The sequence below is a fragment of the Rhyacophila brunnea genome, unplaced genomic scaffold (genome assembly GCF_057557595.1).
Source record: "Rhyacophila brunnea isolate RB1 unplaced genomic scaffold, BYU_Rbru_1.0 scaffold_16, whole genome shotgun sequence".
In the NCBI taxonomy this organism is placed as follows: Eukaryota; Metazoa; Arthropoda; class Insecta; order Trichoptera; family Rhyacophilidae; genus Rhyacophila; species Rhyacophila brunnea.
The window spans coordinates 22,143,060-22,169,142 of record NW_028232816.1 but is presented as its reverse complement, the minus strand read 5'-3'; the positions used below and the strand labels follow the sequence as shown (position 1 = coordinate 22,169,142).

The following is a 26,083-nucleotide window of genomic DNA, read 5'->3' as shown; positions in this document are numbered from 1 at the left end:
TAGATGTGAGAGCCGGTTAATTATCATTTTTGTATGCAACAAACAACAAAGTATCTTGGTAAAGCGGTAACTATTCAGAGTTTGTAGGTGTCTTTCTCATCTTTGGCTAATTCATTAAATTTTTAATTAAATCTTACAACCCATTTTAATTTTTTGAAACATTTAACATATGTATATTGAAACAGTCTCGGAAAAATGCTAAAAAAATATATGTATCATATAATACATTCTATAAATAAAATAAACATCGAAACGTTGATATAAAAATTACCATTTATTTAATGACGGAATATTGAAATTAATATTGAAAACGATTTGGGGAAAATATATCCGTTTTATTGTTCTGAAAATTAGGAAAATGCAACAGGTTTTAAAATTTGGCCCACCCAGAAATTCTATTCGATTCGTCATCCGATAGCGACGTCACTAAAGATAATTATCTCGTATAATACACAGTAGGTATTTTGTGTGGGATCGCGTCATAATAGCGTGTGTGGTGTTGAAGTCAGCTAGTGTCATGGAGGTACGTACAACGTTGAATTAATAATCCATTATAAATATGTACATTGTGTGTATAATATATATATGGAAGTACACCGAACGGCTTCCCATTCTAGTCTTGTGCAAATGCCGCAGTGTTGCGCAAGGGGGGACATGCTCGTCGAAGGTCAAAATTGAGTTTTTATTGTATTTTCAAACCATGATCCTGGACACTCCTTAAACGTTGTAGATGATCTATTTATATACTTTTAAAGCCTTATTATCCTTTATAGTTATTTTAAACATTTGATGACTGCATGAAGTATTTTTGTTACATAAAATAGTATTCTTTTAAACCTCTCGCTCTAATGTTTTAGAATATAGTCATATTTCGGTACATAACTGTGCAGTGGTGTTAAGATTTTTTACATTTATTAATTTTTAAACGCATTTATAAAACCATTAGCATAATTTATTACGAGATAATTTTTGTAAAATATTCACGATAAAAAATTATATTGATAATCTCTGTGATCCCAAATTTGACAAGAATTAGGCATTTTATTATTCAAAAAATCGGCAATATTAACACATTTCAAGATGATTCTAAAGATATTTATTATAAGCTATGTCTTTGACCATTCAAGTTTGATAAACATCTTATGAATATTGATTGCTTTATAATAATTATTGACCTAAGAATAAGGTAGTGTTTTTTTGAAATACGCCATTTCTTTTGTCATTCCCCAGTGGTTAAGCTACAACATACGGCCGTAGCCATAAATTAACAAACTATAATTGAAGTAAAGAGTAAAATGATATTGACGCGCGTGTTTGAACATGTACCGTTTAAAAAAAAATAAAAAAAAATTCGGTTAGGTACATGTTCAAACACGCGCGTTAACATAATTTTACTCCCTACTTTAATTATAGTTTGTCATTTTATGGCTACGGCCGTATGTTGTAGCTTAACTACTAGGGAATGACAAAAGAAATGGCGTATTTCAAAAAAACACTACCTTATTCTTAGGTCAATAATTATTATAAAGCAATCATTATTCATAAGATTTTTATCACACTTGAATAATCAAAGACATAGCTTATAATAAATATCTTTAGAATCATCTTCAAATGTGTTAATCTTGCCGATTTTTTGAATAATAAAATGCCTAATTCTTGTCAAATTTGGGATCACAGAGATTATCAAAATAATTTTTTATCGTGAATATTTTACAAAAATTATCTCGTAATAAATTATATTAATGGTTTTATAAATGCGTTTAAAAATTAATAAATGTAAAAAATCTTAACACCACTGCACAGTTCTGTACCGAAATATGACTATATTCTAAAACATTAGAGCGAGAGGTTTAAAAGAATACTATTTTATGTAACAAAAATACTTCATGCAGTCATCAAATGTTTAAAATAACTATAAAAGATAATAAGGCTTCAAAATTATATAAATAGATTATCTACAACGTTTAAGGAGTGTCCAGGATCATGGTTTGAAAATACAATAAAAACTCAATTTTGACCTTCGACGAGCATGTCCCCCCTTAATCAGTGTTGAATATTTTTCATTCAAATGTCAATATTACGTATTTTTATTTAATAATAATTTATATTAACGTATTAAATTTCCGTGTCAGTGATTGTTGTGTGAATATTCAAACTTATCACTCTTATCAGTGAAAAATATTACAATATTCACGAATGTTTTGTGACGAATAAATAAATACGTGATTTATATAATTTACACTATTATATTAATATTATAGTGAATTGTATATTAATTTGTGTAAGTAAATTGATTATTAGATCTACTATACTAAATATACCAACCACTTTAATACGTTTTAGTAAAACTTTTGTTACAAAAAAAAAAAAAAAATTCATAAAACAGTATATATATGTTAAGGCGTTTTTCATCTGGGTTACTGTGTGATTTTACTTTGAAAATATTAATTATTAATTTTGTTGATTTAATACCAATCATTTGTGTAGAAATATTCGTCAACAACCGATTAATTGGTAGGTGTCTAGTGCATGGCCCCCACATCCTGAAGCGGGTCCCCATGCTAGGATGTTTGGCGGGCCCCCCTACCTATCACTAAGGGTAAAGGCAGTGTGACGCGCTACATTAGGGTTTTCCATGGTGTACGCGGTAAAATTAAGGTGTATTTTTAGCGATTTTTTGTATTTTCCCATCCAATTACATCCATTTGAATTATGGAGTTGTCGAGTATCGGCACACAGTTAAAAATTGCATCGTACAATCAAATATTTTAATTATTGATAATCGATGATATTGATAATAATTGAAGGAAAATAGCGCCGCACGCGACTTTTTTTTACTGTTAGAACAATTATGTGGTCTGTTTATCTCACTCATCTAGTCGACTCGTCACGCCGGGCCCTTCCTGAGCCCGGGCCCCTAGGCTAGAGCCCTGTTAGCCCCCATGGTCTAGTTTCTACTCGAAACTAGGTTTAGTTACGTTTAGGAGATTACATATACCTAGGACGTGTGAAGTTTTGTCTTGATAAATTTGATTAATTACCTATATAAATACAAAAATACGAATCTTTAAAGAATTTTGAGAAATTTTCATAATAATCATAAGTAAATATTTAAAGTGAATTATCAGAAATAACTCAAATTAGTATGTTAATCAATCTACTCAATATAGTCTTCTCTGTCATGTAAAATAATCCAATATTGCCACAATTCGCTAATCATAAATAAATTATCAAACATTGGCAATAATTATTGATTATCATTAAAATAATATCACAGTTTTTTTCTGTTTTTTTTGTCATTGAAAAATCAATTTACTTTTACTGATTAGCTACTATCAACATTCTTTTATGGATTGGTTCTTCTCATTTATCATTGAAATTATTCTGTACTGCTAATTTTGAGACGCAATAATTTATTCGTTATTTGAATGATTATGCAAATTCTAGTAGTGTCCTATTTATCCAATAATAACACATTATCCACAAATGCATAGTTCCGGTTCTGTTTGTTTGTATGTTGTTGTTTATTACCGTTGTTATTGGCGATAATAATTGTATTCACAGAACAGTGAACAGATCGCCTGCCGTTATATCCGTAGATCGCTCAGTCGAATCAAATTTGTAACGAACGAAATCTTCTTGGGGAAAGCATGAGTGTTGTAAGACTCGATGTAAGTGCATTGTGGTCTGAATCTCTACACACTCGCCAAGTTTAATAATATAAGCATATCTGGAATACCCATACGGGATTCCGTTTTGACTTAGACATACAATATAATAATATTTGTGTGGAAGCCTTAAGCAAGAAAGCTCGTCCAGTAGATTCGCGATTAGGAGGAAGTTCCTCACTCCTGATGCCTGTCATTCACGTCGTCAGGCATCGTTCTGCTTGCTATTAGCCCGAATCAGCTGCTCTTCAGCTATTCAGAAAGCATTCCTCGAACGAAAATATGTCTTTGGCGGAGACGTTATGTCAGCATAGAGCGAGAGTTTAGTACATATCGTTTTATTTTTCTTATATTCCCTCAATGTGGAAATGTTTCACTGTACTTTTGGTGGAAGTATCTTGACAACACAGGCAGGTAGCATTATTCTTAAATTAATTTATTCTTGAAATATAGCTCTGTTATCTCTTTTAAGTCGGCAACACCCATCACCCGATATTGATAATATAATACATTTTTGACTAATACCAACCAATAGCAATCGCACTTATGGTGGGTCTGGTTAGTGGAGCGAACATCTCCGAACCCATATGTCGCGTGTTTGATCCAGTGCAAGGCATCAATTAATATTCATAGAAATCGTCTGTTGATATAACCCCACACCATAGAGAATCATAATATGATCCACGATGGAACGAACTTGGCAAATTGCTTTTTATAAGTTCAGTAATATAATATGGTTATTTTCATTAAGGCTATACCTCAGTTGAGGCATGGTCTAAAAAGATCGTGGCTAGGCGATGTGCGGATTGTGCAAATGACGCGTGCCGAACGAAATATAATTTGTCATATAAATCCAACATGCGTCCATTTAATGTTCTGTTTATTGTTCTATTAGTAACAATAATAATATATTCATTGACATGTTTTCTTTTTCAAGTAAATGGTTAACGTTTTTTTGTCAAAAAACAAATTGACGTGTTCACAGTTCGACGTTCGCTCTCTGATTACCAGCGAGTCCAAAATTTCGTCGCACCTATAGTTGAAAACTATTTCCCGTTTCAATGAAGTACCGTCTTTATGATGTTAACTGTCAATTCGTAGGAATACATTGTATTAATTAAATTATACTAAAAAAATAGGCTCTGAAAGATATTATAATTTAGGTGCAAAATCTGTTCATAACACTTTTTTGTCAATATCAATAATGGCTCTGTTACGAAATAGTTAAAATACTATAACGTTGAAATTCTGAAAAAAAAATGTGAAATGCGTCTCGGAAAGTAAAATTTTCGATTGTCAGCTCGGAAAACATAAAAAAAGCTTTAGAACGGAAAATTTTCGAATGGTTGGTCGGATAAAAAGGCTACTTAAAACCCATCGCGCCCTATCGGCGCCAATTTGGCACCGGTGTTACAGGATGCAGGACATGATGAAAATCAAAAAAATTGAAAAGAGTTGAAATTACTTAATAATAGATGTAGCTATCATTTTATGATGTTATTTATATACAGACCAATATATGTTTTAAGAAATATTTGATTTATAAAATCTATTTATATTTAAATTTGTCAAAATAATGATCAGTTCGCTAGGTATGAGGTGTTTGAGACAGTAATAAACATAAAATGGCCCTCCATCTTCTAAATATCTTGAAGAGTATTATATTTCGCTCCAGTTTTAGTATACCTTCCTTTTATTATTTACTTCTATCATGGACTTTTTATCTAGGTCATTTTGTATAAAAAAAGGCAAAAAAAACCAAAAAACTATATTTGACATGCTTTTTTCATTCCACTTATACACAAAGTTTACTTAAAATGTACTTAATAGAAAAATTCAAAACCTATACATATTTAAAAGATTTATTTGAATTGAATGAATAATACATGAGTTATATCAATTTTAGTAATCAGTGTGCCTTTTTAAGTGTTCCTGAAAAATTAATTCTGTCTGCAATGGGTTAATTATAAAATTTAGTTCCAGAGAGAAGTTTCAATTGGGTGCTCATGAGTTTAAAAAAATACGCCGTAGACAACGTTTCATGTTATCATGTTTACCCATTTTTTTTTTGTAAAATGTTCTACAATTCTAAAATCTCTTGTACAGTCACATGAACAAACATAATAATCTTATATCTGGTACACATGACCTAGTATTAAATAATAAATTATGATGTACTTACTTATCGCAAATTAACATAAAATCCTTGAATTATTGACAGTGAAACTACAAAACGTGTAGCAGCATTCAAGTACCGAATACGTTTTGAATTATGATTGTTTTTGTATAATATTTAATAATGAAAATTATTCAATTTATAATTTAATAAATCAACTTTATTATAAGATGGATTATACTTGAGTATTTTCTTATCAATGTTTATTAATAAAGCATAACTGCACCGGGAAGACAATTATATTGTGTTCATGTTTACTCGTGATTTTAAATTATGTATAGAAATAATACAATAAAAATATGCTTATGATTGCATTATTAAAAAAAAAACAATGTTCGTATATAAATAAATAACATTATAAGTAGGCAATACGGTTTATTGACCACCTTGTAAAATAATATTTAATAATCAGTCTGATGAAAAAATAATAATATATGCAAAATGTTATCAATAATAATTAATTAGACGAATAAGTATTTTTTTATAAAATAATTACTTATCTCTTAGAAGTCAGTAACCATATTTAATAACAATTAGTACCTAATAAAAATGATAAAAAAAACTTTCAACGAGTGAACAAAGGTTTTTTTAAGCAACGTAATACGTACTTGTGGTAATTGTGCCGCAGAGGTGGACACGAGCTTTTACAATTTTTTTTTTTACGAAAACAGTTTATTCCATGTAGACAATAATTATAATAAATACTTTTTTCTGTCGGCGCATCGGCTTTTCGATCCAGTAATCGTTAATTGACAATTTGAAATTTTCATACATTTTGTTAAGTATACCATTATCACAAACTAAAATTTTATTATATGAGGTAATATTAGGTTGGGATAGGTTAGATTAGGTTAGGTTATGTTAGGTTAGGTTTGGTTTGGTCTAATAAGAAAGTTGTAAAATCTCATATCCACTTCTGCTGCACATTTACCCTTATTTCTTTTAGCTTTGATAAAAATGTCTTAAACATACAATGTTTCTAGTATATATTATTTCTGTAGTAATATGGCAAAAAATGATATGTCCATTCTTTTAGCAGCACCTTCAGACTCGTCTCAGTGAGATCTACAAGATATCAAAATATAGTATGTCTAGGTCTTATAATATGTTGCAACAAATAAGCTGTATCAATATATTGTGATTTGTTCATTACAGCTTTCACGTGTAGTTATTTTACCTATTATTATTAAATTCAGTTCCACATAATATTTGCCGATTAAAAATAACACAATGATTTCAACTCTGAAGGGAAAAGTTGGATGTCCAATTTTTTACGAAAATGTTTATGAATGTTGTTGGACTCTTTGGAATGTTTATAAACATTTTTTGTCTACATACATGCACGTTGATAAAATAATCGATGCCATACCATGAAAAATGAGGAGCACGATACTTCAGTGAAACGGCAAATATTTTTCAACTATAGGCGCGACGAAATTTTGGACTCGATCTGAAAGCGAAGGTCGAGGTGTGAATACGTCAATTTGTTTCGTGATGGCGACGGGGGTATTAATTCTTAAATCGTGTAAAGATGACTAAAAACGCTACCCATTTACTTGAAAAAAAAACATGTCAATGAATATATTATTATTGTTACTAATAGATCAATAAACAGAACATTAAATGGACGCATGTTGGATTTAAATGACAAATTATATTTCGTTCGGCATGCGTCATTTGCACCCGCGACCCGCAATCCGCGCATCGCCTAGCCACGATCTTTTTAGACCATGCTTCACCTGAGGTAGCCTTAACTCATCGTATTAAGTCGGCTGTCCAAAATTCTTTAATAACCCAGTCCAGATACGAGTACCTAAAAACAAAAAAAAAACATAAACTTGTTTATGGTAACAGATTTGAGATCACACATATTCTGTTAGTGACAATAAAATGGAACACAGATAAATATATAAATTTAACAATTGTGATTACTCTAAAACAGTTGCGCTGCATTTTTTTATATTTTGGGTTCTTCTGAATACTTTTTATTATGACGTGTTTTACTTCTACGTTTGGAAATTAATATTGTTTTACATTGTTTTCTTTGAGACTTCGATATGTCTATTGTTATTATGTATACACGATTTAAAATAGAAAATGTGTGTGGGTTGTAATATTAATTTTATTGTATACAAGTTGTTTACCATTGTGTTTGGATTTAGGACAAATTCACCCAACCCTACTACTTAACAGATGATCGATAATAACGGTGGGTTCCGCGTGACAAGAACGGGTATGATTATATAACAATATTATGTAACATTATCATAATTTGGAAAAAAAATAGTTACAAAAAATTGTTATATAATATTATAGTATCTAAGTGCCTACCTACATGTTCACTAAGTAGACCCACAAATGGTTTTATAATTCGTTGCAGGAAATCAATAATTTATGATATTTTAAAATGTGATACTGACTTTGTGTAGGTACCTACAATAATTAGGGATTGCAATACCGAATGAAAATACCAATACCGATATTTCCTATTGAATATCGGTATTAATGCCGGTATTCGTGAAAATATGATATGGAAAAAGTAGAAACCAATAAATATAGAATGATATACAAATCTCTTAAAAATATTAATATTGTATAGCAAAATATCTAAATAGGGACATATTCTATATGTAATCTTTTAAAAAGAGATAAAAATAAGATAATATGTTAGAGATGCTGATATTTATAAACACCTAGCAGTTGAACTATTGGTACTTTCTTCATTATTATACAAACTAACAGTTTTTAACCGAGTTTCAAATATCTCTACGTAAAAATACACTGAAACCCGCGAACGACTGGCGAAAATATTTGGATAAATTTAAAATTACGGAAGTAGGTACCTACATACCTGCCTGAATGTAAACCAACTTGGTCACCAAGGAAGTCAATGGGTAACGGAAGTAAACCAGACATCGCGTAACCCGACAAAAAAATTACGGTCCTGTAAAACTTTTTCTGTTAATTAATACATTTCGTTTCCACTTTCAATACCGAATATGTCGGTATTGTCTGATTATTAAAATCGGTATTTCGATTGTCGAAAAATACTGGGATATCGGTTTTGTAATATCGGAATTGCAAATCCTACTTACAGTAGGTACAAAAAATATAAATGTTTAATTTTGATTTTGTTAAAATTAGGTCTTTACTGCAACCTTTACTGTTGTGTGGTTATAATAACTTCAGAAAATTTCATATTCTTTCAACATTAAACATGTATTTACCCATACGAAATATTATTTTAAATACGATAATTAGGTAATTACCTATATAAAGTACCTAAATTCGCGGATAGGTGTGTGGTACGATTTCTGATTATAATCTTATCAGTACCTACCATGAACTAAAAACTCCGTAGACTAAATGAATCACTTTATATAATTATTCAAAGAATTAAATTTATTGATAATCATAATATATCTGTATTTTTAATACAGTTAGCTATTAAGATATTTATCTAAATCTATCCTGAACCTAGATTCTTCGGCAAAAATAACCGGTTCTCAATATCATCATTAATATTGTGCGGAAGTTAAAACCTACTTTAAATCAAATAGAAAACATAATAAATTAAATTAAATTATCGTAAACTAAAATTATATTATTTAGAACAAAGTTCAACGCACCAATTTTAAAACAAAACAAAGGAAATATAAAAAACATAATATTATAAAATTTTAATTTTGAAACACTTATCTACAACATATTACAACCCTGTTGTGTATGAGTGTTGCGTCAGTTAGCATTTATATCCATCCAGGTCTGACCATTGCGTTCTTTCACTTCAATTCATCCGGAAACACATTGAGCATAGGATTTAAACGTCGAATAAAGAATGAGGTGACATAACAAACGGTGTCAGCTCAAAAAGAAAAAGAACAGAATATGTGACTCATTTTTCATCAAAATTTTTGTCACGTTAATAATAAAAAATATTATTTTATTTTTCAGCTTTTAAAACACAGAAGAACGAAGCCACCCGGCGAGATGTCCAAAATTTGCAGCAGGCTCCCCTCGGGATGGATATCAATGACTGTAGATTTCTTCATAATAGCTGCGGGTAATTAACTGTTTAATTATAATGTTACCTTCTTATATAACGCCCTTAAAAATGGCTCATGCATTGAATTGAACAATAAACATTTCATTCTCTTCAATCTGTTTCGGCTTTATGGTTAATTAACTGAGACAGTCGCAATCTCATATGCAAAACCTTTAATTTCTTTTTCCTGTATTCTTTTTCGAAAAAAGATACACGGGTTATCATGTTTATTGCATCAATAAAAAAATGTGTCACATTGACAACTGTAAAGTTATTTTAACAATAAATCGATAAATGAAAAAATAATAGACAAACATGTCGTGCACTGTTTTCACCTTACGTTAATGACCATTCGATCGGGATTTGTTGGTTAGAATGGCTTAGAATTTAGATCAATATGGCACGCTCTATGAAAAATATAAACATGTTAAAATCTCACGAATTAAACCAATTTTTTTTTCTCGCGTTACATAATCTGTATTTTAAAAATACAATAAACTTTAATTTTGAAGCGTTTAAATTCCAGTTAAACGTTTGTGTTTTATAGTAGATATGTGTAAATTGGGTATTCAATTAACCTATGTAACACTTAGTAGCTGATTATGATTAATAAACGATTATTACATTATTTATCACACGTTATTACCATATATCTATTATCATGTATTATGCTACATCACAGATTATTATGTAGTCGCCTATTTAAGTATGCCACTCGGCTTTTAATAGGCGTATTTGTGTATGGGCAGTTAACAGGTCGGCGTTACATTTTCTATATTAATGCGGATATAGCCTTCAAAATTAATAATGAGAATTGCAAAACATTTCGATGAATTAACAGTTTCAAACGTGGGCTGATATTTGGTATATAAAAATTCACACAATGTTTATTACAGGTTTTTAAATATTGTTAGATAGGCACTTATATAACAGGTATGTTTATTTGTGAGAATGTGTGTAATTAATTACATATATACATAACTAACGATTTTTAATAAACCATTCATTTCTTTTATTCAACGAATAATTCACAAGATTTGAGAATTTCTGTATGCAAATCTTGTGAATTATTCATTTGAATAAAATCAATGTTTCATTAAAAATTGTTGGCAAGTTTAAGTAGAAGTTATAACTAAATATTTTGGCGAAAGCCGGACGTCGGTTAGTAATTATGGTAATTAATAATCAATGATTTAAAACACAAAAATCGATAGTCAATAATAACGAAATTTGATAAAGCATTTCATGTAGGACCTACTAGTTTAAATTATCGCAATTAGGTAGGAGGCTCGTAGTTTAATTGGTTAAAGTATATAGGCACGATACCAGTGGATTTACGGGATAAAATCCCGTTGAGCATCGTATTTTTTTCAATTTTTAGTGACTTTAATATATCTGAGGTTTTTTCAAGATATGTAGGTACTACGAGTATATTCAATAACTAACAATGTTTTACTTATTCGGTTTTCGACTGTCTGATATAATGGGCAAAACAACAACCTTCACTTAGGATGATAAATATAATTTGATATTAAATACTTATATCATAAATACATGCTCAAACTAAAAATAAATCAAGTCAAACGGTAATTGAGGGGTGTATTTTCAAAATGAACTTATTTATTCCACTTCAACGAATTTTTGGTTAAAGCCAAAAAAATGTTTACGATGTTGATGTTAAATCTAATACTATATTTTTTTGTATTGGAATAAGTTACTTTTGTAACTAACACCGATTTTGAAGTTGATTTTTCCATGAATGCTAGGTTCTTCTATATAAAAAAAATTTGTTCAAAATTTTATCCTTCAAATATTCTGGCATTCATAACTCATTTTCGTCAAGTAGTGGAATAAGTTCACTTTAAAAATACACCCTTCAATTAAAGAAAATATATTTTTTATCCACCATGTTGGAGCGGCCCAATATCTTCAAAATTACTATTAAAATATGCCTATTCATAATGTCAACGTCATGGTTTTATACGAAAGTGGATCATTAGTTATGTTGGTTTTCACAATGTCCCAAGTTAGCTATATCTGTGGTCACGTGGTGCTCGCCATTGTGAAGTAAGCGACATACACGCTGGTCGGCAAATGTGTGCCGTCTATCGACACAGTGTCGGTATTTACACTCGCCAAAGGGCCATTGTGAAGGGGGCATTAGGTTTTCCAAGCTATAACACTGGACTACTTTATAAATATATTTTGAAACTCAAGAAAAATGTTATGAAATCGATGAAGCATTAATTATTTATCTATTTTATTCAGAAAACACACTGTGCCACAATATAATATGGTAAAAGTAAACTTATAATACCACAATTATAAAAAAATAGTATCGTAGATAACATAATATCTACTTAATATAATATATTTTACATAATATATTTCACAAGAAATATGAAAGTAAATGATCAAACAACAAGGCAAGTAATTAACACAAGTATAATATTGACAATAGCTTAAAGATTCATCGATCAAGAAAACATCAATCAACGTACACGTGTGTACAATGTTGTTATTCCCATACTTTTATTTTATCTACTTTAAATATAATGTGTTAAATTAATGTCTTATATTGTTAAAGAAAATGTTTAAATGCAGCCATTTTCGGTGACGTAATTCTTTGTAATTAATTATGGTGGAGAGGCATCAATTAGGGAACTGAAATTTAGACATTTTTATTGCATTCTTATTTTGCCTCCCCTTCTATTTGTCAAATTAGTACAAATTAAAACCGTCACAATATAAAACAGCGCATTTTAAAATATAATTTTGTATGAGGTTATTCATACATTAATTTTGTTGTCTTGAAAACAGTCGAATATCTATTGTGTCTGGAGATTTTAGCGTGACAACACTGCCAATATATTTAGCAGACAACAATATTAATATAATTATTTACAATCGAGACATAGATGAATAATAAATTTGATTAATCATTTCCTGTAACACTGTCATTCTAAAATATTTGTATGTCTCATTAATTGATACAGTAAATAGATAAGCTAAAATAATTCCCCCGTACATTAATCATTTCATCCATAGAGACATTGCTATAGTAATCGATAAACGTATTATAATTAATTAATATTTGGATGTAGGTGTATGACAAGCGCCCACTAAAATATTTTCTCGGTCAAATCGCGTTTTCTTGGCGTTATTGAATATTTTCCTAACAGGATTTCGTCAGAAAACAATGCCTAATTAAGCTAAGATTAAAATAGTAAAAAATCGTTAATCGTTAGTACCTCTTACATAGATAGCCTACCTAAATTATTATGTAGACCAGTAATCGGGGAAAATAATTTCTTAATTCCTTTGTAAAGAGAATACAATACATAATAATTACAAGATAAAAAAGAACTTTTTATATACAACGTTTTTAAATTACTGAATAATGAAATGTCATTCCATATTGATTTCCATAGTAACGCACGTATATATTATTAATAATTTAGTTGCTAGGACCCCCTAGCAAACAATAATGGTATCGAAATAACGTTTCATATAAAACAGAATTAACTAAAAATGAATCCAATTCTAATTAAAGATGGCTAAAAGTATTAAAAAAATGTGTTCTGATATATTCTAAATGTTTCAAATGTCTAGCTAGTCGGGAAGTTAGTTAAAAATTGATTGCAAGATTTGTACCGGACAAAGAACCACCGGACAAATAAGAATATGAGCTAAGAAAAACGTTGTAATAATAAATGATGCTTACCTACAAAGCTTTTCTACCGCTGTTTAATAGATAACCAGATACAAAAACAGAAAGATAGTTAGATATCCATTTCGATAAAATATTAGTATTAAAATAATTTATTGTTGATTTTTTTTCCACTGAGAAAGGGTTATAATATAATAATTTAATTTTAATTATAATAACCAATAGTCACCACAAGATGTGGACTGCGTTCCCAAACCATGGGATGTCGACATACGACATATTACGACATAGCTAGTCGGGAAGTTAGTTAAAAATCGATTGCAAGATTTGTACCGGACAAACAACCACCGGACAAATAAGAATACGACCTAAGAAAAACGTTGTAAAATTACGTACCCTATACGATAAAATAAACATAATACAATATGAAATAATTTTATAATAGATAGTTTAAAATTCTTTTTATTGAATTGAAGAAATATTTTTATTTAGGAGATATTTTTATATTCGAATCACTTATCTTCTAGATATGACTGTGTGCAGAAGGCACAATTCTCGAGTGTGAAGAAATGTGGAATAACGTTATTTTCAATAGTTACGTCTTTATCATAATATGCAGTAATCTTTGTCACATACACGAAACGCACATACAATGTTGATAATATTTAAGGCCATTAACGGGAAATTTATTGCGTTTTATGGTCATGGTTTATCAGTGAGTCTCATACATGAAATCTGGCTTCATATTGGGCGACTAACTTTCACATTTACATATTATTTTCATTTTTACACTACCTTTTAATTAATTCCGAATACTGAGGGATTGTCTTCGCCCAAGAGATACAACAGCTTCTGAAGCTTGTGGCCGATGTAAAAGTTTCAACCCTCTACTAGTTCAAAAAATTACACTGTTAAGTAAATTAATCGTTTCTACTAGGGATTATAATTCTCGACAATCGTCGTTATTTTGTAAAAAGGGCGAATCAACCATTTTGGCGAAATCGAGATTTTAATGAAAATATAATATGTACCCCACTAGCTTTCTTGAGTAAAAACGGCGAATATTTATCTCCACAGGAAAGTGCTTAAAAACGATAATCGACTAAAATTAAATTAATTAAAATTACGAAATAAAAAGCAAATGTGACACATTAGGCCTTTTAAAATATTATATAATAATACTTATTATAATGACAGTATTCCTTATAAGCTTTATTATAAACTTGTTAGATGTTTATAATCATCTACAGGTAAAAAACAAATAAATGTTAAAAGTTAAAAATCTGTAAAGTAGCATTTTGGTTAATTCGCCCTTTTTACAAAACACCGACGAAATAAAAATTACAATCCAGGTATAAGTCAGAAACGAGTTATTTTTTCCCAAAAACAAACATGAAATTTCACATTTAGTACCTATCAGTTAATCATTTAATATCACTTTCTTGACTAATGATTTAGGTACCCAAGGATTTCATAATAATTATTATTTTACAACGTTTTTCTTAGCTCGTATTATTATTTATCCGGTGGTTCTTTGTCCAATACAAATCTTGCAATCGATTTTTAACTAACTTCCCGACTAGCTAGAAATTTGAAACTTTTAGAATATATCAGAACACGATGCCAATGCATTTTTAATACTTTTAGCCATCTTTAAGTAGAATTGAATTTATTTTCAGTTAATTCTGTTTTTTTGAAAAGTTATTTCGACACCATTATTGGTTGATAGGGGTCTGGGGTCCTAGCAACTAAATTATTAATAATATATACGTGCGTTACTGTGGAATCAATATGACATGTCAAGTACATTTTTTTTGATCGTTTAAGCTAGTCAAGTCAAGTTTATATGGTTCAACAGAATTTAAAAACGTTGTAAGATAAAAAGTTATTTTATCTTGTAATTATTTTTATTTAATATACTAACCACTCTTGTTAAATAATTGTAGTTCGTTATTTGACAAAAACTTTTTTATCAAAATATTTATCATTTACATACTAATTTCTGAAACAAGAAATTGAACGTGATTCCAGGGTCTTGGTATTATATCTATTATAGCAAACCGTAGTACGCGGTTACATGTAAGTTGTAGGTATGCAGTTCATCCTGGGACACTTCTTCGTGCGCCGCAGTACGTGAAACATGAGTTCGTACAACATTTTATCAAATGACAAGTTCTTCGTTGAACATTTCACCGTGGAATACATTTGTACCTATCTTACAAAATGCAGCGATAGTTTTCAAATAGTAGTACTGTTCCAATTAGATTAAACCTAACCTAACCTAACCTAGTAAAGACATCTCATAAAATTCGCCACATGTTGTAGCATACGTACAAATATACTCCACGTTGAAATGTTCAACGAATAACTCGTCATTTGATTAAATGTGTTTCACGTACTGCGGCGCACGAATAAGTGTCCTGCGGTGAACTGTTTACGTACAAACTTCCGGATACGGTAGTATGCATGCATACATACGTTTTACCATTTTAAAACAAATTTCCACATATCTCGACAACAATATTTGTATAGATAGCACATTGAATCCATGTAATTATGTTTATTTATTTTAATAAGTGGTGGTTAACTTTATTTTTCTTTTACAGTTGCGATAATATTTTTTCTACTCGAATTCGGATATCTTCCGACCTACAAGAGTGGCTTTCGCTGCGACGACCCTGCCATAGCATTTCCCTTCAATGGTGACACAATATCGGTCACTGTCCTAATTATCACCTGTCTGGGATTTCCGTTGATTTGCGTAAGTATTTTAATTAATTATAACATTGGCTAACTTAGTTCTTCCCAACATTTTTGCGCACGGATCATTAAATATACTTGTAATATTGTGCTAAAAATTTTTTTAGAAAGATTAAATTTACACATTATGTTGGTTCTTTCACTTTTAAAATAAGGAACTACAATGATCTGTAATAAAGGTTTTAACCAGTTGATGATTACTAGGATATGACGAAACACATCCAAGCACACATAAACATGCAGGCTTCAAAAAATCACATATTATAATAATATGTCTCGTGACTTCTGTCTGTGAGCTCACCGACAGAAAATTATAATATTATACGTATTAAATTAAACAAAACATAGATAAGTATTGAAAATGCATGTCATCAGCAGCGCTAGAAATGGAAAAGTTTACGAACCGGAGCTATCGACAATTTTTTGAAGATATTTACATATTTATCAAATTTAATGTGTATTGTATAATATTTTTTTTTTAGATTTTTTTATTATAGTGCATATCTAGCTCAGATGGCCAAAATATTTTTTCCACGAGACGGAGCGATAATTTTACCGATTTCATGAACCGGAACGGCGCTCCGGTGCGCTCCGGTCCATTTCGAGCCCTGGACTCATAAGGAATGTTTTAAATAATTAATAGTACGTTTAAACATAATTAAAATAAAGGTGAGCGTTGGATCGCCATTAATAATAGGTAATAGTAATGATAAATGTGTACCTAATCAATTTATTCAGTATGATACTTTTCTGGTTTAAGAGAATACAATGTTTTTGCTGATGCTTGAAGAGCTACTCATAATACCAAAGCATCTATTCTATACACAATGCTGCTATCATATCGGCAGATATCGATGGTAGTTTATAATAATTATGTATTGAGGTATTATAATTATTAAACTGTCAAAACTGTCTATCTCACTCTAAAAGTTAACACAATCAAAAGAGGTGCTGTTAAAACATAGCACTTTTTGACAGTTCAGACGGTTAACTTATTGTAATAATTAACCGCCTCAATACATAAATATGATAAACTATCCTCGATAACCGCCGACAGATAGCCTTATGCATAGAATAGATGCGCTGGTCAATTTAAAATAATAACGTTTTAAATTTTTAATAGTGACCATCGACTAAAATATGCAACAATACAACAAACAACAATAATAAGCTTCAGATTAGCTTTCTCTACAAGTTACAGCCAAATTCGAGCATCGATTTTCCGAATTGTTTTATGGCATCTTTTATCACATTATTTGGATTACATAAATACCGAATGAATTACACAATAATGACACAACACATATTATAATATTTACGTATAATCTAATATTAATACAGGTTTAAATAATATAATAAATGCATAATTTAGTGGGTATGACACGACTTTATTATGTAGCCTTGCTTACACTGAGTAATAAATAATAATGTAATTTATTATTAATTGTGTAAATATGACAAATACCTGCTTTTAGCAGATTAGATTACGTATCCCTAAATAAACAGACAAATTACATATTTTGATTCTACTAATGTATCCATATACAAAAAGTGATCATCGTGAATTTAGATATTATTGTATGCATATTATACATAATAATTTTCTATTATAGAATAACTTTAATTAAATTAACCTCAACTTTGTGTTAACCCATTAACTTAATTTAGAAACGAAGATACCTAATGTTATTTGATTTTAAAATTGTAAATTATATTATTTCTAGAATGTAAACATAAGAATCTAGCAAATACATAATTAGGTATATTTTATTATTAATTTCTTGAAAACGACTTATTTTCCTATTAAATAAATGTGCCTCTCTAATCCGTAGAACAAGGTTGTGGATTAAACTCGTGCGTCATATTATTATTTCCTTCAAATTTTCTCCAAAATAAGCTCCTTACATTCTTCTCAATTCTTAGTCTGTGGTCCCACTTATGTCCGTAACATTATGAAGTCGTCGATCCAGCGGATTTTATGTCGCTTTTTTAATCGTTTAGTGTCCGTTGTGTACCTTCCAAGCGTCATATCCGGCTCATTGTTTATTTCATCATTTTTTCAACCTCCGAACATCCTACACCACGCACTCATATGCTTCCTCAGCCATCGGTTTATGGTTTTTCCGCGTTATACCAAGCATGCATATTTCCATGCCGCGTCTGTCGATGTCTTTTTACATAGGCACTTTTGAAGATACAATTCAGGGCATGCAAATGCGCTGTATGCCAGTATCTACGTTAAACATAATATTGTTTCGAGAACACCTAGCCCGGTCGCACATAGAAAATCGTCTTGACTACAATAATAATATAGTCATAGATAAAAATGGGCGCAATGTTGCAACTTTCTTCTATGCGCACAAACGAGGCCATGCCGGAACAGTGACGAAGCGTGACTGGCCGAAACTAATACCTACACATGCGCCAATCGAGTGAAATTTGTTGCACGCGACAAGCAGATTTTTTGGTACTAGTCGGTTATCCTGGATACAGCGGCGAACACATTATAAAAATAGCCGATATACTGGATTATTTGTTAGGATAACCTAACCTAACCTAAACTAGCCCAAACTAACAAATAATCTAGTATATCGGCTATTTTCAAAATGTGTTTGCCGCTGTATCCAGGATAAACGAATAGAACCTGTTTTTTTATAGCAAAAACGTCCCACCGACGTTATTTATGTCGAGACGATTTTCAATGAGCGACCGGGCTTAGGGAGGATTTAAGTGATTTTTCGTTAATGACAGCAGAAGAGAAGAGCAACCACTGAATGATGTTGAAAATATCGTGTAATATTAATGGTATCATTATGTATTTTTAAAGATGCTGATTGTCGAAGGCATGCGCCAGGTGCTGGAGCCGTACTCCCAATCCAGGGGGGAGTGGTTGAAGGACCTGAAATGTGTGGCGTATTGGTACCGCGAGTACTTGTTGGGGCTGTCATTCTCTTTGCTAGTGACGGAAGTAACTAAATTTATTTACGGTGAACCTCGACCACACTTCCTCGCGACCTGCCAGCCTGACGCACTCGCGAATTGTACCAACGAGTAAGTGGTTTAAAATAACAATATATATTATTAATTATTTGCAGTGGCGGTTTTAGGGACGTGGAGGTCCGACGCACTGGCTGATTTTTAAACTCCATCATTAAATATAATGAATACCACAAATAAATCTCAGATTTCACTCAAAATTAATCATTAAAAACGCATATTTTGAAGATTTTGGTATAATTGAATGACCGGTCTGAACTTTTTCGAGGCCTTTTTTAAAATCTTTTCTTGAATCGATTGCGTTATATGCGTCAAAGAAAAATGCATCTGATAATTTGTATAGGATGTGTGGGAAATAGTGACGTAACTGCGTTTTATTCATGCTTACTGGATAGATAAAATTTAATTCTCGTAAAAGTGTGTTAATTAATCTTCTCTGGAGGAGTCTAGATCCATACCAGGTTATAGAAACATCAGAAAAAAGATAAGATTCAGTAATGAGGATCATTTAATAATAACTATAATCTTTGAGAACGTTTACTAGAACAATAATAATTGTATACGGAAATGAAATCCAAATGCATCTGGGATAAGCAAAACAATATATTCATATTATTTTAATATTTTAAATTATTTTGGAGCTAATATAACTTTCATTCCAATGAATGGTATTCTATGGAATTCCAGCTCTAGTATCTCACCGCTGTGGAAAATAAATCTAGGTGCATATCGGCATTATTTCTTGGCCTTTTTTATTAACGAGGATCTCAAAGGAAAGCCAGAAAATCTTACTATGTAAACGTGATTTATCCATGAATGGATGCATTTTAATTAATAAAAAAACCTGCAGAGCATTTGTCATATCATAATATATTCGTTCCTACCTAGTTACGTGGGTATTGTCTGCTGATTCGTGGTGACCAAAACATAATGAAAAATTTATTAGCAAAAAAAGAAAACTAAAGGGAAAATATTATGATATTTTTGTGCTATCCGATGACATGTTTTTCCTATTTTTATCGCAAACCTTTAGTTTAGTTAGTAGTTTAGTTTCTTGTAGCAGAAATTGAAGGAAGTATATTAATTTAGATATTTACAATAGTATTATCGTACCTCCTATCTGACCGCAATAATTAATAATGTTTTATATTGACAATGTTAATTATTGTAATCGTATATTTTTGTTTTTTCTAGATATATTTCCGAGTACACTTGCACTAATCAACTTGACACTCCGTACAACGTCAGGGACTGCCATAGAAGTTTTCTATCGGGCCACACGTCGATGTCAGTTTTCTGTGCATTCTTTTTGTTCGTAAGTACTTACATATTATTATATTGTTCATGTTTAAATCGGCTATAATTAAGTATCTATATAATATAGTTAAGTATCTAGACAATCGTTGGACCTAGTCATCCAGTGGTATCCAAAACGTCCGCAAGGTCGACATAGAGGCCGCTATATCGATGTAATGATAAATTTCTGTGGAAGTACGTGGCAAAGCAATGCACAGGACCAAGAGAAGTGGAAGCAGCTTGAAGAGGTCTTCATCCAGCAGTGGATAGATTCAGGCCGATAATGATGATAATATAGTTGCATGTATATGTTAATCTAGTACGTTCTCATATTGGAATATTGCATTACACTGGAGAGTGCAATGAACGAGTTAACTCGCCAAAGTTTATGTGTAGGCCACAAGCGAGATAACTTGCGACTTCATTGTATATTTACTGTATATTCACGTATATTTTAATGACAATTCTACTGTTTTGTCATGTTCTGTTTTGTACGGTTACCAAAAAAATATATAAATTTGGTAGACGAAAGGGCGTAATAGACAACATAGTAATTAATCAGTGCGTCAGCAAGAGTTCTTTCGTGATGAAGTAACAATATTTTTTAGGCAATATAAAGTGATTAATCCAATAAAATTTTAATTTGAAATTGCTTTTCGGTAATATTTCAAATTGGCACTTACGGCCTTTTGACTTAGTAATGGCAATATGTACCTAAGCATATTATTGAACTCTTTGTAAAGTAAATGTATATAATACGTATAAGTGTCTTGCAAATGGTTGATCAATGTTTATATAAATGCCGACTCAATTAACAATATTTATCATTTTAGTCTGAAAATGATCACTGAAAAACTCGAGAAACATGCGTTTTCATATTATTTATTTTATTCCAAAAATAGCTGGCCCTACATTACCTAGTAAGTTTGTTTGGCAGTGAAATGGTAAAGTTAGTTGTAATCTGATAATGATCGATTTCAAGAAACTTCAATTAAATGCACGTCAAAATGTACACTCGTTTCTGAAAATGTAACTAACAATGTAGTAACTTTGAAAAAATTTAATTTTTGATTCACTAGAAAGGTTGCACTTAATTGCCTACAAGGGAGTAAGTTCCCTACCCTTGATCTAATCTTATCTATGTTGCAAAATCCTGGGATGAACCCTGACCTACTCTAGTTGTTATCCGGTATATACTCCTCCAATTCAAGATGCCATCAACATGGGTCTCTCAACACTCTTCTGACCAGATACTATCGCAACAATTTTCTTTCGAGCAGATCGACTTAACTGGCGTTTCACACGCAGCGAATATTATCGCGCGACCTTTTTTATATTATGCACGTCGGCGAACAACTTACGGTCGCAACGATATTCGCTGGGTGTGAAACGGGGTAAGCTTATTGGTCGGTAAATTTTGATGCGTTGAATTTGGCGAAAAACTCCGCACAAACTCAAAAGTCATTTGCTCCAAATATAGCTTTCCACTAAAATGTATATAAGTACCTATATCAAAATGTTTAAATTTTGATTTTTTCCAGGGATATTTCCAAAAGCGAGCGTGCGTTCTTCGCCCCTGGCTGCTAGGACCAGTGCTTCAATTGGCTCTGTTATCCTGGGCATTGACCTGCTCACTAACCAGGATTACTGATCACCGTCACCACTGGTGGGACGTCCTAGCTGGAGCTATATTGGGAGCGTCGGTAGCCTATTATGCTGTAAGTTTATCAATTAATTTATTACCCTCGTTACCAGTGGCGTAGCTAGAAATATTTGGCCCGGATACTAAAATTTCTAATTTATTCAATTTAACAGACGGCTTCATTATATATTGATGAGTTTGTATTAGTGCGCGTATGTATCTATATGTATTCGTATTGCATGTGCAGCTTTTACCGCAGTATTAGTGATTATTCACATGATATCTACCCTTCTGCATTATATGTTTTAAAGATATTGCTTGTCCCAATAGGGTAGGTATTTGAAAAGATATTATCTGATTCAAATGTGTACCCAGATATTAATATTATATTTATTAGGTAGGTACTCCTTTGATTTTCAATTGGTTCGAATCTTTCAAATTCGATTTTCTGAAAAATACTCAGAACTCAGAAAACTACTTAAATTGTTCGACTTCGGATTGTTACATAAACAAATTCTTACGACAATCACAACAAACACAATATATTTTTTTAAATTTTCAGTCGACTGTCAAAACTCGAACAATTGTTATTATCCATATATACTGATACTATATATCTCTTCTGGATACTACGGCAACAATATTTTTGTTATGTTATGTTTTATTGAAAGCATTTCACTACAAGTGGGGTACCTACTATTGCAACACTACCACTCTCGGTGTTGCCAACACGCGCTAAACATTGTATGTTTATTTATTTGAGTATCCTATTACACATAATAACAATATTGACACATTATCAATATTCAACGCCTCCGACCTGTGTAATATATACCTATAAATATTTTCATATTGTCACAATAGGTACTTACTTTGTTTTATTTTTCAGGTTTTGGTGCTGTGCAAGAATTTTGTCCGAGATATGATGCCTCTGACGCCCAAGAAATTGTCTTATGACAATATAGTGTATACAGCAAATACTTTCAACAAATCAAGAGACATTGAAGAAGGTCCATCACCTAAATAAAGCTTAGTCATAATTAATTAGTGGAATACTATTAAAAACAATTTTTAGGAAGTGCGTTACCTACCCGAAGAAATGGGGTAAAAGTCATTAGTGTGTGTTGTGCTGATGAAAGATATAAGTAATATAACCAGTGTTTTCCTGGTTGAATAATTTATACCAAATGGGTTTCTACTACGAAGGCAGTCTAAAGAAGGAATTGTCTGCTTGAAAATATGAAAGAGCTTGAAAATCCCGCCTGCATACAAGATAGGATACAGCACCAGTCATGATCAAGAAGGAAAAATTGCTGGTTATCGAATTTCGAAAGAAAATAAAATAAATTGTAGGGTGCAGGTTTACACCTCATTCCCGAAGCGCCGTTTGTGGCCGATCATCTATGGTGGCCGACTGAGCTGTAAAGTCTCTCGCGGCCCCCGCCGCGCTACTTTTGTGACTATTTTTTGTTACCACTGCGCCTGTGCGATTTTTCGTAACGAATCCGCTCGGGAGGTCAAGACAAAAGCATGTATCCATGCTAAAAGTAAACTGAATCAGATAGAGTCAATTTACAAGGTATAGTTAATAAATATTTTACGACTGTTACTCCGGAGTAGATAATGGTCTCGTCTAACATATTATTCATATCACCTGATATCTTAAACAGCGAGAAGTAATTTTTCAAGCTCATTGGAAGCTCAATGGCCAATTTTTAAATTAAGCTCATTGGAATGCATTAAAGATTGTTCTAAATTCGAATATATGTAGCACCAATATGAGAAAAACTTATTGATTGAAATGTTCTGAAATATGAAATCTTTATACACGAGTACCGTGTATAAAATATGAACCAGTGAGTGTGTATTATAAACTAGAATATCTATCTAGCCTAAGTTAAGACAAGGAAACATCCTATAATAATAAAATTATTGTATTATTTGTTAGAAACATTTTTATTTTAGTTGAATAATTAATATAAATGTAGTCAATTTGCAATATAGACTACCACATTTTTATTGACGTGGGTTAGTGTCTTACCTGAATCTATTGATTGCTTCGAGGGTTATCATTTTATCAGTAGGTATTCAGTAATCTTTAAAGCATAATTACCTACCATATATTTTTTGAATTTAAGTAATAATAAATTGATTTCCAATGCTTTGAGACTTACAATAAGGCCCGTTTCAGACGGAACACCGGTGTCACGTTTGTATATAATAAGGAAGCTTTTGTATTCGAATAAAAGGGCATTTGTATTATGTTTATGAACGCCCCGAGCTAATGAGTCAAAGCGTGTCCGATACACTTTTCCGTCGGCCGCTACATTCTCAAGCCGCCGATACACGTGTTTTATGACCGCAGCCAGTTTTATGTTCTAATTTATATCGCGAAATTAAACATAATACAAAGGTCCCTTTATTCGAATACAAATGCCTCCTTATTATATACGAGCGCGACACCGGTGTCCCGTCTGAAACGGGGGTAAGAGTATGTAAGTAACAAGGTTGTATATTAGAATTTGGAGTAGCAATTTTGTTATGGTAATTCGACTTATAAGAGAATGATAGACTTGTTATAAAATTGGTCAAAGTTCCATTTGTGTACATTGAATTGTAAATAGTGATTTATGTATATAGCTATTGTTAGTTAGCGATTATTTTTGTAAAGAAAGGATTTCTTATTGATTTGGCGTGTTTATTTTAAGATAACTAGGTATGTACATTAAAGATATATGAAATTGTTTGAATATAGATAATACTATTGTCATATCCAAAATAATGAATATGGAATAGATATACATTAAAGTAGCTATTAGTTACCTAACTAATAAAAACTAGTTTTCATAATGTATCTGCATACATAACATGTCATAATTAATACGGAATGTATTTATGTATGCCTTATCTTGTGAGGTGTATATTATGTAGATATAGTAATTATACATATAGGTATATTTTCGTATAATTATATGCAACTTACTAAATCATTTATCAATATTGTTTTCAAATTCTATGTATCTGATTTATAACAATATAGAAACAATAGCTAAATCTTAAATTTGTCAACCGCGTTGAGCTGTGATTTAGAATTAGTTTTTAAAATCATGTAATAATAAATTATAGTAGGTACTTACCTACCTGAACTTGATATCAACAATAAATAAATTATCATGGTCAACTACAGATGTGATTTGTTTTTGATAAAAACTTGTACATGTTATGATGAGAAGCAGTGGTGCACCAAGGGGGGAGCAAGGGGCCCTGGCACCTCCCAAACATTAAAATTATCAGAATGATTGTAAACAGTGAAATTGAAAGGCAATAAACTATACCTTGGGCTTAGACAAATAAAAACAATGGAAAAAATGATTTGTAATTATTCTCCAGCACCCTTTTTAGAAAAATTTCTTAGATTTTTATTTCTAACACAAAAATTTCGAAACACTAATGTCGGGTTTTTTTAGAAACCCAATCGCTAATGGAACTCTCAAAAAATTCTCGGTGTCCACCCGAATTCCGGAGTGGTGTAGGTCAGAGCTGGGGAGGGCTGATAGGGCTCTAGCCTGGGGGCCCGGGCTGTGGGGGGCCCGGCGTGTTGGGTTGACCAGATAAGTGAGATAAACACACATTATAAATTAACTTCAATAATAAATCAAAGGCGCTATTATACTTCATGGCCATGAATAATTGTGCAATATATTTTCTGATTATTATGTGTCGATACTAGACAGCTCCATTATTAAAGTAGATGTATTAAAAATCGCCAATAATTCACTGTATAAATAGTTAAACACGATTTGAAAAACGTTAATGTAGTATTTCACAC

General features: G+C 31.3%; 1 protein-coding gene across 2 annotated transcripts; it reads left to right on the top strand.

Moving 5' to 3' along the window:
• Positions 1–418: 418 nt before the first annotated feature.
• On the top strand, positions 419–25,602 carry LOC147074533 (phospholipid phosphatase 2-like). Of its 2 annotated transcripts, none has more exons than XM_085943774.1 (7): positions 419–523; positions 9,799–9,907; positions 16,166–16,320; positions 19,147–19,370; positions 20,511–20,631; positions 22,154–22,330; positions 23,144–25,602. In XM_085943774.1, exons 1-7 carry the CDS (start codon positions 518–520, stop codon positions 23,279–23,281), a joined length of 930 nt encoding a protein of 309 aa, XP_085799900.1. In that variant the 5' UTR covers positions 419–517; the 3' UTR covers positions 23,282–25,602. The 2 variants fall into 2 exon arrangements, with proteins under 2 accessions (XP_085799900.1, XP_085799901.1); XM_085943775.1 differs by lacking the exon at positions 419–523 and adding an exon at positions 2,143–2,281.
• Positions 25,603–26,083: the final 481 nt, after the last annotated feature.

What these genes read in the sequence shown, in the direction of transcription:
- LOC147074533 (XM_085943774.1), top strand. An exon ending in CTCGCGAATTGTACCAACGA is followed by an intron (nt 19,371 to 20,510) that starts GTAAGTGGTTTA and finishes TGTTTTTTCTAG; the next exon opens with ATATATTTCCGAGTACACTT. An exon ending in TCTGTGCATTCTTTTTGTTC is followed by an intron (nt 20,632 to 22,153) that starts GTAAGTACTTAC and finishes GATTTTTTCCAG; the next exon opens with GGATATTTCCAAAAGCGAGC.